General features: G+C 35.2%; 1 protein-coding gene across 4 annotated transcripts in view; it reads left to right on the top strand.

Annotated features, from left to right (window-relative positions):
• The window catches only part of OSBPL3 (oxysterol binding protein like 3), a 102,836-nt gene extending 88,793 nt beyond the window's left edge, over positions 1 to 14,043 (top strand). For all 4 annotated transcript variants that reach the window (XM_032237674.1, XM_032237671.1, XM_032237672.1 and 1 more), the window contains 8 exons: positions 3,465 to 3,602; positions 9,571 to 9,634; positions 10,350 to 10,428; positions 11,378 to 11,522; positions 11,601 to 11,745; positions 12,258 to 12,384; positions 12,605 to 12,727; positions 13,945 to 14,043. In XM_032237674.1, the coding sequence (XP_032093565.1) occupies positions 3,465 to 3,602; positions 9,571 to 9,634; positions 10,350 to 10,428; positions 11,378 to 11,522; positions 11,601 to 11,745; positions 12,258 to 12,384; positions 12,605 to 12,727; positions 13,945 to 14,041 (918 nt within the window). In that variant the 3' untranslated portion in view covers positions 14,042 to 14,043. The remainder of the gene's footprint in view (positions 1 to 3,464; positions 3,603 to 9,570; positions 9,635 to 10,349; positions 10,429 to 11,377; positions 11,523 to 11,600; positions 11,746 to 12,257; positions 12,385 to 12,604; positions 12,728 to 13,944) is intronic.
• Positions 14,044 to 14,365: the final 322 nt, after the last annotated feature.

Here is a 14,365-nt window from a genome sequence, read left to right as displayed (position 1 = left end):
AATTATTTACTTACTTTGTATTATATTACATTATAAATTATATTACAGCTTTACTTATTTGTTTACTGGCCACCAATCTTATATAACATACTCTTGGGCAGTTCACAATAGCATACAGAACAGTAATACAAAGAACAATAAAACCATTTCAAACAACCAAGGTGTCTTAATATTCCTAATCCAAATACACTTGTTCTGGGCTCAAAGGAGGAAGACCCAGGTCAGCTTCAGGAAAGTGAGGGAAAACCAATATGCATATTTCTACTCAACTTTGAAATAATCTTAACAGTCAACTTGGCTATTGAAATCAAACTTAGCTGTATGCATGGATTTCAGATTCAAATAGAAATACAAATTCAAAATGGATCTTGACTGACTTATACAATACAATAGCAGAGTTGGAAGGGACCTTGGAAGTCTTCTAGTCCAACCCCCTGCCTAGGCAGGAAACCCCATACCATTTCAGACAAATGGTTATCCAACATCTTCTTAAAGACTTCCAGTGTTGGGGCATTCAGAATTCCATAAGCAAGTTGTTCCACTGATTAATTGTTCTAACTGTCAGGAAATTTCTCCTCAGTTCTAAGTTGCTTCTCTCCTTGATTAGTTTCCACCCATTGCTTCTTGTTCTACCCTCAGGTGCCTTGGAGAGTAGTTTGACTCCCTTTTCTTTGTGGCAACCCCTGAGATATTGGAACACTGCTATCATGTCTCTCCTGGTCCTTCTTTTCATTACACCAGACAAACCCAGTTCCTGCAACCATTCTTCATATGTTTTAGTCTCCAGTCCCCTAATCATCTTTGTGGCTCTTCTCTGCACTCTTTCTAGAGTCTCCACATCTTTTCTACATGACCAAAACTGAATGCGGTATTCCAAGTGTGGCCTTACCAAGGCATTATAAAGTGGTATTAACACTTCACGTGATCTTGATTCTATCCCTCTGTTTATGCAGCCTAGAACTGTGTTGGCTTTTTTGGCAGCTGCTGCACACTGCTGGTTCATATTTAAATGGTTGTCCACTAGGACTCTAATATCCCTTTCACAGTTACTATTGTTGAGCACGGTACCATCTATACTGTACCTGTGCATTTCGGGTTTTTTGCCTAAATGTAGAACCTTACTCTTTTCACCATTGGATTTCATTTTTTTAGATAGTGCCCAATGTTCAGGTTTATCAAGATCCTTCTGTATCTTTAGCCTATCTTCTGGAGTGTTGGCTATTCCTGCCAGCTTGGTGTCATCTGCAAATTTGATGAGTTCCCCATTTATTCCCTCATCCAAATCATTGATGAAGATATTGCAGAGTACTGGGCCCAAAACAGAGCCTTGGGGTACTCCACTGCATACTTCCCTTCATGAAGATGCAGTTCCATTGAGGACTACATATTGAGTGCTGTTGGTCAGCCACTTACAAATCTATCTGGTGGTGATGCTGTCAAACCCACATTCTTCTACTTTATCTAGTAGTATGTTATGGTCTACCTTATCAATGCCTTACTGAAGTCCAAGTAAACTATATCGACGGCATTCCTCTGGTCCACTAATTTTGTGACTTTGTCAAACAATGCAATAAGATTAGTCTGGCATGATCTGTTTTTGACAAACCCATGTTAGCTTTTGGCTATTACTTTGTTTGCTTCTAGGTGTTCGCTAATTCATTGATTGATTATCTTTTCCAGAATCTTTCCTGGTATTGAGGTCAGGCTGATAGGTCTGTAGTTTCCTGGATCTGTTTTTTTCCCTTTTTTGAAGATGGGAACCACATCAGCTCTTTTCCAGTCCTCTGGTAGTTTCCCGGTGCTCCAGGATCTCTGAAAGATATAGTTCAGTGGTTCTGAGATCTTGTCTGCCAGTTCCTTCAGAACCCTGGGGTGTAATCCATCCAGTCCTGGTGATTTGAACTCGTCTAGGGTAGACAGGTGCTCACTTACCATTTTCTTCCCTATTTCAACTTGTGTTCCTAATCTGATTTTTGTGGTGCTGTTTTTGATAGGTTAGACTGTTTTATCCCTTTGTGTAAAGACAGATGCAAAACATGAGTTAAATAGTTCTGCTTTCTTCCTGTTGCTTGTCACCTTCTTGCCACTTTCTCCCAGCAATGGACCTATTGTTTCCTTAACTTTTTTCTTGTTTTTAACATGTTGTAAAAACTTTTTTTGTTATTTTTTACTTTTGTGGCAAGCCTTTCTTCATTGTGAGCCTTAGCTTTCCTCACTTCATCTTTACATGCTCGGGCTATTTGCTGATATTCTGCCTTAGTTATGTCCCCCCCCCCTTTCCACTTTTTATACTTATCTTTTTTGTCTTTCAATTTGTCAGAAGAGTTCTTTATGCAGTTTCTTTTGGGAGCTGTTATTTTTCTTCTTCATTGGTGTTGTGCTAGACTGGGCTTTTGTAATCTCATTTATCAAAATTTCCCAAGCTTCTTGAGTTGTTTTCCCCTTGAGGATTCTCATTCATGGAATCCTTCCCAACCTTTCTACGTTTGTTGAAATTAGCTCTCTTAAAGTCCAAGACTCTAGTTTGACTTTGTTCTACTACTTGTGTTTGCATAATGTTAAATTCCAATACTGCATGGTCACTTGCCCCCAGGGTTCCTGTGGCTTCAACACCTTATATAATTTCCTCTCTGTTAGTGAAAATTAAGTACAATATAGTTGATCCCCTTGTTCCCTTCTCTACTTTTTGGGAAACAAAGTTGTCTGCTAGGTTTGTTAGGAACCTGTTGAATCTTCCACTTGGTGCAGAGTTTGTTTCCCAGTTGATGTCAGGGTACTTAAAATCGCCCACTACTATTGTGGTGTGCTTCCTACATACCTTAGTTAGCTGACTAGCAAAAAGTTCATCTACTTCCTCTGCTTGGTTGGGTGGCCTGTAGTATAGACCTATGACAATGTCATCTCTCCCCCCCCCCAAACTTTAATATTGACCCAAATGCATTCAAGATAGTTTTCATCATTGTTGTGTTCTATTTCTGTAGAGAGGTAATTATTTCTTATATATAGTGCAACTCCATCTCCTTTTTTATTTGGTCTATTTCTTATAAATTGAATATATTGAATATACTGACCTGTCAATCCTCCTTTCCCTATCTCATTATACTGAGATAGCTAAACAATGAAAATAGGGATAGTTGGGGAAACATTATTCCATGAAAGCTGGTTCATATAAAACCTGCCTATAGATTTTTCAGATATGGCTATCAAAATACAGGGAAAATAATGTACTTAGAAAGATTGCAATTATTGCCCCTTCGGCTAGGAAAAGAAATCTTTCATCTATCACTGCTCATAGATGCAATTCATAGAAGGAAGATGTGAAAGCATTACTGCATTCAAGAACACATTAGCTTATAGGAGGTATGGATCTTGATGTCAATGTGAGATCAAAATCTCATTAAAAAATTAAACAACATTAAAAATCTACATATCTTTCCATAATGATCTATTTATTATGTTCTTAGGTTTATGTGGCTGCTTTTGCAGTCTCTGCCTACGCATCTAGCTACTACAGAGCTGGAAGTAAGCCATTCAATCCTGTGCTTGGAGAAACCTATGAATGTATCCGTGAAGATAAGGGTTTCCGATTTTTTTCTGAACAGGTAATGCAATTTTATCATGATAGAGAATTTCATGTTCCTACAACTTAAATTCAGACTTGCAAAGAAGATAACATTGTGTAGTTACACGATAACATAGGCAACATTTTGGCCCTCATGGTCTTGCCAGTTTATAGTATCTATTGAAAAACCAATGATAATTATATAAAAAATGGAGCATAACGTACGTTTGACTCAGTGGAGATTCTGCAGTTCATGAAATTGTGGTTGGAGGTCAAGAGAGTTATGAAGACAGCAAGAGATAAAGAGAATTTTGAGGAAAGTTATTGGAAGAAGTGAAAATGTTACTGGTTCTGGTTTGTTACATTCTCCATATATAAAGTTTTCTGCTTTTCAGGGCCAAACAAAGAAGCAAAACAAAAAATCAAAGCTATTTTGGGATTTGTTCCTTTCTTCCTTCCCTATTCCAGTTATAGTGAGAACAAAGTTTCTCTAGTTTCTACTACCTTAAAAGTTGTTAGTAGGACACATTCTATATGTAGTTCTTACATGAACTGCATTCCTAATGGGTAATACTATTCCCATTCCATAGCAACCTGCTTATATGTTATATATTTCATATGGGATATGCCCTTCAGGTGTCTTACTATGTAAAGCGATCCAACAGAGACAGGAAAGTATCCTTTGTGATTTTGAAACCATGTACAGAATAATTTTGTATTCTAGCAGACTTGCTTTGTATCAACTTAATTGCTTTTTTTTCATCTAGAAAGAGTTTTTTTAAATTGCTCTTAATTTTTTTTTAACATGATGGGGTTGTGTTAGCTGCTGAGTAATTATTTTTAGAAACAAAATTCAGTTCCAGATGTTTGATATTTATTGTTGTTATTCTGAACTGTCCTAGGAAGATTTGTATTGAACATATTGAGTTTTGTTTTTTAAAATGAAGTTTTTTTATTTTTGTTACATATTTTAACTTCTTTTATAAACAAACTGTTGTCTGGGTTTTCCCCTTTTACATCTTCTCTTATGCATAGTTCACTTTACATCATATTTCCATTTCATATTTGTCATCTTATTTTCTTTCCATATTTTCCAGTTTAACTTTTAATTTTTTTTAAATATATAAACAATATCATTATTTGCCTCTCCAAGTTAATCAAATTTAACATTTCATTTCCATCTATTATTCTGTTTTACTATCAATAACATATATCCTTAAATTTAATTTTATATGGTAAACATTTCATTTAATTAATTATCCACAATTAATAGTATTGATCTATTTCCCTCACATCATATTAGCTATATACGCGTGATGGCGAATCTATGGCACATGTGCCTGAGGTGGTACACAGAGCTGTGTGGGCACATGTGCCATCACCATTTGCTCTTCTGGTTTAAAAAACGGGCCATTTTTCAGGCTGTTTTCAGGCCGTAAAATGGCCCAAAAATCAGCCTGAAAATGGCATGAAAACGGTCCAAAAACAGCCTGAAAACATCCCAAGAAATGGCCTGAAAACAGCCAAAAATGCCCAAAAATTAGGCATGTGCACAACGGCCAGCTGGTCTTCAGATTTCTGGCACTCCAGTGCATGCACATACACGTGTTCTGGTTTGGGCACTTGCCATTACTCCTATATATCATTGGCAATATTTATCGTATTTCATTCTATTCTACTAGTAAATCCTTTTCCTTCTTTGCTCCTTTCATTTTCTCTTAGTCTTTCAGGAACTTCACTTCTCTTATATTCTCTTCTCTCTGTCCATTTGCCTAGCTTTTTCTTGTTTTTGTAATGTCTATATTTTTTCTTCTCAATCTTTTTTCTCCTTTTAGTTCTATTGTTTTAGTAACTTTCCCCAGTCCCCCCCATCTTTCTCCATTATTCCCACCTTTGCTGTTTAATTTACCCTTTTGGGGAGCCACTTTCCCTTTATCTCCTTTTGATGTGTCACTGTAAATCCCACTACAATTATCTGAATATTTTTCTTTTTCAATCTCTCTTTCTTTTGTAATATCTTCTTCATTTAGTCTCTTTTCTATCTCCTTTTCTCCTCCTCCTTGTTCTAGGTGTTCCCTCTGAGTTTCCACTTTTTCTTTACCATTGAGCATTTCACATGCATTTTTAACATGTCAAGTAATTCATTATACATCCAAAATTCCATAGTGTCTGCTTAGTTAATACCAAATTGTTTAAACTTTTTGTGCTATATCACAAATCCTTCTTGTACCGCTTCAAAGTATCTTTATCTTGTTACAGTCAGGGTCAGATCTGCAGCTGTACTTTCCTCAGTTTTCTATTGAGTAGTGTAGTATTCTTCTCACCAGTAGATGTCTCCCTCTCCCCAATACACAATATGCTTTAATCAGCTGGCTGTCAGAAGCTGTCAAAATTCGTACTTAATTCACAAAAAATAGAAAAAGGTAGAAAAAGAAAGAAAGGAATTTCCCCCCGAATTCTTTTATTAGTTTTAATGTTTCCTGATCCAAATTTGGGAATAAAAATCTTCTAGGACTTTCCGTTTAATCTCCACCCTTTCTTTTTTTCCTCCATTAAATTCCCCATCTGCCAGATAGCGCCTAATTTCCTCTCCGGGTTTCTTTTTTAATCCAATTTTAAAGTTTCTTTACTTTGGGTTGATCGCTCTTTCACCCAGATCCAACACTTTGTACCAGCAATGTTCCTGCTCAAATTGCTTGGTCCAGTTGCCCCAACTTTGAAGCAGCCATTTGGCTGCAGCCACTGTTAGTTTGGACAATTTTATCTCCAATCTTTGGAGGAACTGCCAGTTCCTCTTTGGTCATCGAGATGTTTCTTTTTTTCTCCTGCTCTTCCAGAACAGTTCTGGCCCAAAAGTCCCTGGCAGTGGTTTGTCTGGTTGGGATTTTGTGGAGCCCGTCAGACCTCTGCTATTTCCAAACCAATCTCGTCCAGCTTCCAGAGATGTATATTTTGGCATTGATTCCAAAAAAGTGGGAAGATGCAGGAATATGAACGTAATAGTCATCAAGAAGAGGCAGGAGCAGCCTTTAAGTCTCCCCATGGTCCAAAGCACTATCCAGCCTTCATACAGAATTTTAGAAAATGATAAGTTCATTGGAACTTATTGCCAAGTCAGCCTTGGCTGTTTTATGGCATTTTGTAGAATTGTTTAAAGCATTTAATTTCAGTCTATTTGGAGAATGAAGTGCAAAACTGATGCTTTTCTTGGTGCAAGAGGCAATCTACCCTAGTTGTAGGGAAAGTGGGAAAGAAATATTTCAAAGATATTTTACCTTAACTGGCTTAATGTAAGTCTACCTAGGAATGAACTACTGTATTTTCAGTATTATGTGTTTGTACCAGGGATGAAATGATCCCGGTTCGCTGGAAGTAACAAATGCTGCCGGTAGTAACAAATGCTACCTGTGGCACAGCTGATTGTCACAGCTGATGAACCTTTTTTAAAAACTTTTTTAAAAGCATTTTTCACTACCTATTCGCCCAACTGGTGGTAAAAAAATGCTTTAAATTTTCTTTTTCTTTTTTAAAGGTTCCAATTATTAGCTGTCTGACAATCGGTTGTGCTGGGGGATCTCACTGTTTTCTTTTTTTCTTTTACTTTTTAAAAGCATTTTTACTATTTATTAGCCTCAACTGTGACTCTGTGAGGTTCCTGCTTGTTGCATGGGGCATTTAGTGTGAAATCCAGTTGCTTCTGTATTGTGTGGGAGTCAGTTGTGTAGCTTTTGTGTTAATTTTGTGTAAAATGTGATAGTTGGTTTTTGAGCTGTTTGTGACTCTGTGAGATTCCTAGTTGTTGCCAGGGCCATTTTATGTGAAGTCCAGCTGCTTTTACAATGTGTATGAGTCAGTAGTGTGGCTTTTGTGTTGTTTGTGTGTAAAATGTGAAAGTTGGTTTTTGAGCTCACCTGGTCACATGACCATGACCACCAAACCATGCCCACCGAACCTGTAGAGAAAATTTTTAGATTTCACTACTGGTTTGTACCCTTGAATAGCATTAAAGTTGCCTTTCTGAAATACATGAAGTATTTTGGTCTTTGAGTCTTTCAGATATGCGGAGCTAATATTTATGTATCTTTGTAGTATTTGCTGGAATTTAAAGTATCTTGATTGTTACAGAAATTAGTGAAATAGAAATTCTATTAAGGATACAATTAATAAAATTAATAAGTGATACAAGAAATAAATATTTATAATATTTATAATTAAATTTAGTAGTTTAATATTCAATGCCTGGATTACATTTCTGTAGTCCTACGAAAGTGTTCAAGCTATCATGAGAAAGTTGCATTTGATTTAACAGTTTTTGCACAATGATTGGGATATGTATTGTAGATTGCACATTGACATTTGCGCGCGCGCGCACACACACACACACACACACACACATAGCATCTTGCAGTTGCTTGTACTTTTTGAAAAGTAAAGCCCATCATCTGAGCATTGGTAATTCAGATTGTGTTTAGGGATTACATACAAGACAAAACCAGATTTCTGCCAGAGGCAGAATGGCTTCTTACTCTTTGGTCCACATGTGAATGATTCATTCAAGAGATTATGAAAGACCATTTTAAAGGCAATATATATTCCCAGATGTCTATCAGTCATCCTGGTCATGGTAGTCCAAAAGGTGCTCTTTTTCAAGAGGCAACTGGACTTTCTGGTTTTTCTTTGGAGACTTTTTGCTTCTCATCCAAGAAGCTTCTTTACCTCTGAGCTTCTTCAGCTGAAGACGCTTCTTGGATGAGAAGTGAAACATCGTCAAAGAAAGTCCAGTTGACTCTTGAAAAAGCACCTTTGGGATCTTTCCAGATGGTGTCAGTATAAATAATAGTGAACGGTATGTCTTCTGGGTAAATGATATTAATTTTTAATCCTTTTGCAAAAACATCAGTAATAATAGTATCAATATTTCTTCAAATAATTATTTTAGCATTAATTCCTGAAATTAGATCTGTTTATGTTTCCATGTAAATACTGAATGCTTTTTTGAAATAATCAGTAAATTTACTTGGAAAAAAAGAAAAACTTGGAGATTTTATGAAGACATTTTCTGGCATTTTAATGATTGTACCAGTGAGTTACGACTGGTATGCCCTGGTATGGGTGTACCGGTGTCTGCCGTTCCGGTACAGTGCTCTGGAGGGCCCACCTGCCCACCCCCTCTCCTTACTTCTATTTGAGCCAAACGAGGCATTTGTACACGGAGCATACGGCGCCTGTGCAACGCTCTGCCAAGCAGCTGGAGCGTCGCGGGCAGTGGGTACGCATGCACTCACTGTGCACATGCATGTGGTGGGCTCCCGTCTGTGTTGCAGCGTACCGGTTGCAATGGGATCCGGAACCCACCACTGGCTTGTACATAAAGGATGGAACATATCCATAACTTAGTCATGAAGAGGAAATAGTTTGCATGAAAGTCAGGAACACAAGGTTTTAGAAAAATCTTATTGCTGGAAAAAATTGTAAAAATAATTTTGAGAACAACATGTGTTTGCTTTTAACAAAAATAGACCCTTTTATCCAAAGTCCATGACTTATTGTAACATGGTTTTATACAAATCTTAGAAGACTTGATTATGAATCTTAGCTGTATTTTTCCATTTGTTTTGTTTTCCCCACTTACATTTTCCTATATCTTGGATTTTATTTAATACAGGTCTTTTTAATTCACACTTCACCTAATATATAATTTTATATAAAGGATTTTTTCAAACACGGTTTCTAGCAAGTCAAATCAAAATTCATTTACGATTCATTCTTCTTTTGCTTTCATGGCATTTTTCCTATCATTTCACTGAATCCTTAACCTATTTTATTCATTTCTATTATTTGTTTTAAATTTTTTGCACTACTTTATTAATGAGTGGTTTTTATTTTAATAGCTCCCCCTTGTGGGGTATCTTTTTTTCAAAGAAAAATGAAGCCATTTCAAAAATAAATATGAGAACAGAAAGTAAGGTTCTAAATGTAATTGTAACCTTACCTTCCTTTCCCGTTAGGTCAGTCATCACCCAGCTATATCTGCATGTCATGCTGAATCTGATAACTTTATATTTTGGCAAGGTAACTCATTAATTTATATCATCAATTTTTGAAATGCAAGAACAAAAGAGGAACATGTTTGGGTAGTATTATAATAATTTGGATAATAACCCAACTTTCTATTGAGACTTTAAAATGCAGTTTTTCCCCACAACTGTGGAACCTGTTTTAGGATCAACATGGAACCTTCAGAAGCAGGATGGAAGTTTCTGAGAAAATAACATTGGCTGTCATGCACCACCCTCCACAAAGAGAATGTCCCGCTATATTCAGCAGAGTTACTTTGAAGTCAGATTAGTTTAGGGAAGCAACCTAAGTAAATACATTTGCCCTAGTTGTCATTTCTATATTTTTTAATCTTATTAGTGATGATGTTTATTTTATTGATATTAAGTTTGAATGGGATTTGCACATTTGGTTTTTATTTGCATTGTGAAATACTGTGATTGAATTGCATACAGCTTAGAACATAATAAATGTTATTGTCAGCAGGATGGCTCCCATCATGTTTCCATAATATACATCAATGTTCAGCTCTGCTGAAAAGATAAAAAATGCATGTTACATTGGTTTTATATTTTAACAGCACTGTTGTAACCTTAAAGGTTGGTGTTATCTTATGATATTATTTTGATAGTTTAGGGCTTATAAACTGATCAAAAAAGCTTAAGTATAGACAGAGTATCAAATATTAAGGATTTGTTTAATTTTGTTGATTATTTTTGTTTAATTTCAGATATCAGATGGAAAAATAAATTCTGGGGAAAATCCATTGAAATAGTACCAATTGGCACAACACATGTAATTTTGCCAGGGTAAGATTTCCAGTAGCAAATATGATAGTTGGATTGCTAGCAAGATCACCTTTTACAACTCAATAGTTCTTAAGCCTCATTTTTCACTTTCTTTGGCCTAAAAAAACATAAATTATAGAAACTGACTTTTCCATATAGATTTTCTCATGTTGATAAAATAATCTTTTCTGTGGCTTGTTTCCTATTAATCAGAGAGTTAATGTGAGCTAATTTTGTGACATTTAAATTTTAAATTATTTTTTTCCATTTTAGCATTTGCTTAAAAAACTATATTCTTGATTACATAGCATTATTATTATTGCTTTATGGAGAATTAGTGAAAGAGCAGTATTTTTAAAGAACTTTGATTTAGCTACTTTTTTAATTCAGTAAGTCATTTACCCTATTCCCCTGAAAATAAACCCTCCCTGGATAATAAGCCTAATTGGGCTTTTGAGCGCATGCACTTAAGTAAGCCCTCCCCTGAAAATATTGCAACACAGCAGCAGCCATGAGGTGACCATGCTCGCCATCTCTTGCACCTCAAAAATAATAAGACCTCCCCGAAAATACGGCCAAGTGCTTATTTCGGGGGTCAAAAGAAAATAAGACCCTGTCATATTTTCGGGAAAACATGATAGTAAGTCAGTATTTTTCTCAGGAATATTGAAGGGGTGATCACATTGTGCAAAGCCATAATTCACTTAATCATTGTTTATTTATTTACTGAATAAACTGAGACTGGATGAATTTATGTTAAGTGATAAACATATTTTATAAAACACAGGTGGATTCACATGCTAAGCCATAATGCTACAAAGCACCATATTGTTTAGAATATGTCAAGCAAGCAGTTTAGGCTGTTTCTGAAAGGATCAAATCATAATATTTTATTGAGTATTTTAGAAAAATACTTTATTAACTATCTTTTTCTTTCTTGATGTGCATATAATTCTTCATTTGACTCCAGTTTTAAGGACCATTATGAATGGAATAAAGTAACATCTTGCATTCATAATATTTTAAATGGACAACGATGGATAGAACACTATGGAGAGATTATAATCAAGAATCTGAATGATGATAGCTGTCACTGCAAGCTTACTTTTGTAAAGGTAATTGAGACTTATTTTGGTTTTTATCTTCTATTTTGTTTTGAACTTTTAATACAGATTTTGCTCATTTTTCTCCAGACTAAATATTGGAATCGCAGTGTTCATGATATTGAAGGCAATGTTTTAGACAAAAATGGAAAAGTAGTACATCGACTTTTTGGAAAATGGCATGAAAATATTTATTGCGGAACACCATCTTCACCAAACTGTATCTGGAGAGCAAGTTAGTGACTGATCGGCCATTTAATTTTTAAGTTTGACATATTGTTGTTGTTATTATTTATTATAGTTTGTTGCACTGTCAGACGTTCAGACTGGATTTGTCATTTTTGTCTACCTAATTAGTCCTTTCCAAGGACCTGGGATAGACAGATGTGGATGTTTGATAGTATTACAGATAGCTGCAGTATGTAAGCCGATCAGATTCAAGAAATATTAGATATGAAAAAATAGTACCACTATTTTTAAAGTATATCAAAAGCATAAAAATGCGCATAAAATTTATGTTGCTCTTTTAACTGTTGCTGAGAATAAGACAGTTTTAGAATTATTGCAACTAGCTTCAGACATAGAGTTTTAGAATTTGAAAGCTGAGGTACCAACACAAACACAAAACCAACCCTTTGGCACTTGCTATATATGTTTTTGTTTTTAAACTAAGGCTTTAATATTTTAAGGGTCATGGGGAAAAGGTATAATTTTTACCTAAGAATTTATTATGTTTTTCATTTGCAGATCCAATGCCTAAAGACTATGAACAATGGTATGGTTTCACACAGTTTGCATTAGAAATAAATGAATTTGAGTCCATCAGTAGACCACTGTTACCACCTACTGATACCCGATTTAGGCCAGATCAAAGGTAATTTTTTAAGCAAAAACTATTATATAAACAAAATGCAGGAAAATGTTATTATAGTCAAGACTTTTTGCTTCATCAAAAAAAAAGATAATTCATTCTAATTATGGAAAAAGCACTGATGATAGCCATTTGTGCCCAAATGCCCTGTGTAATATGATAAGAGATTACACAACCTTAGTATATATCAATAGTTTGCTCATGTAATATTGTATTATAACAGGTTCTTAGAAGAAGGAAATATTGAAGGGGCAGAAATACAAAAACAAAGAATTGAAGAGCTGCAGAGAGCACGGAGGAAAGTTCTAGAAGAAAGCAATATAGAACATCATCCTAGATTTTTCAGGTAATTTATAATATGACAGGTTAGTTTTTTTTATTGAATAACAGATAAATAAAATAAAAAGTTCTCATGTAATACTGCTTCATGATGAGGGCTTCTTTATAGATGTTTTCTGGTTAGAACAGGCTATAGAAATGAAACAAATAAAACAATGTTTTATCTCATTATAAAATGACAAAATTTTAAATAGAAGTATGTCAGAAACAGCATGAAATACAGATAGTTCTTATCACCAAAATTGAGCCCAAATTTCTGTTGCTAAGCAACATAGATGTTAACTGAATTTTATCCCATTTTATTACCTTTCTTGCTATAGTTGTTAAGTGAATCGCCACAGTTGTTAAGTTAGTAACATGGTTATTAAGTGAATCTGGCTTCTCCATTGACTTTGTTATCAGAAGGTTGCAAAACACTCTGTGACCTTGCAACTGTCATAAATATGAATGAGTTGCCAAGCATCTGAATTTTGATCATGTGACCATGTGCAACCGCCATAAGTGTGAAAAGTGTGTAAGTTACTTTTTTCAGTGCCATTGTAACTTCAAACCATTACTAAATGAACTGTTGTAAATGAAGAACTACCTATAAGGAGTAAAGGGGAGAAATTCATGAATAGAATATTGGAAAAAAATACCTTGTTCCACTCTCTCTGTTCAGAAATTCATTTCTTTTATTATTTTGATACAAATTACTCCTAAGTCTTTTTCACTGTGTAACAGTTCTAAGAGGTTGAAGTAGAATTAAATGCAACAAAAATGATGGAAATTTGGTATCTCCTTACCGGTAGTCTAACACGTGACGCACCAGATATTGCTCAACTGCAACTGCTAATATCCTACTGCATTGGGGATGATTTGAAGAGAGGTTCAGCAACATCTAGACATTCTATTGTTGTTGTTGTGAAGTTGTGTCCGACCCATTGTAACCCATGGACAACATTCCTCCAGGCCTTCCTATCATCTACCATCCCTTGGAGCACATTTAAGCTCATGCTAATTGCTTCAGTGATTCCATCCAGCTACCTCATTCTGTCATCCCCTTCTTCTTTTGCCCTCAATCTTTCCCACCATTAGGCGCTTCTCCAGCGAGTCCTTCCTTATCATTAGGTGGCCAAAGTATTTGAGTTTCATAGACACTCCATTACCTCTGTCTATTAGAGAAGAGAATAAAAGCAGATGTGTTAGCCACGAAACAAAATTGCTTTCTTTACTATTTTACAGGAAATCTGCAGATGACTCTTGGGTAAGCAATGGAACTTATCTGGAACTTAGAAAAAACCCTGGATTTTCCATGCTGGATAATCCTGTGTTGTGGTGAAAAGGAATCAAATGAAGAGGATCTTTAACAATCCTTTTGTTTGTAAGGAAGAAAATAATGCATATAACTTTGATCTTATAGACTATTACTTAAGACTTTGGCATGCATGTATATTTACTTCATTCTGTTTCTCTTCTATTTCAAAATTAATATTTTTTCAAAGTTACAAAAATAATTTTCTTTATATATAAATCGATGATTACTGAATGTTATTTTTAAATGGAGACAAGAGAGATTAACACTATTTTTCCAAAGGATGATGCAAGTAAGATTTAATGCCTTATAAAGTTGTGTGACAAATATTATGAGTCAGCAGCATTTACC

This window comes from Thamnophis elegans, chromosome Z (assembly GCF_009769535.1).
Source record: "Thamnophis elegans isolate rThaEle1 chromosome Z, rThaEle1.pri, whole genome shotgun sequence".
In the NCBI taxonomy this organism is placed as follows: Eukaryota; Metazoa; Chordata; class Lepidosauria; order Squamata; family Colubridae; genus Thamnophis; species Thamnophis elegans.
This window is presented reverse-complemented; position numbering and strand designations above follow the sequence as displayed.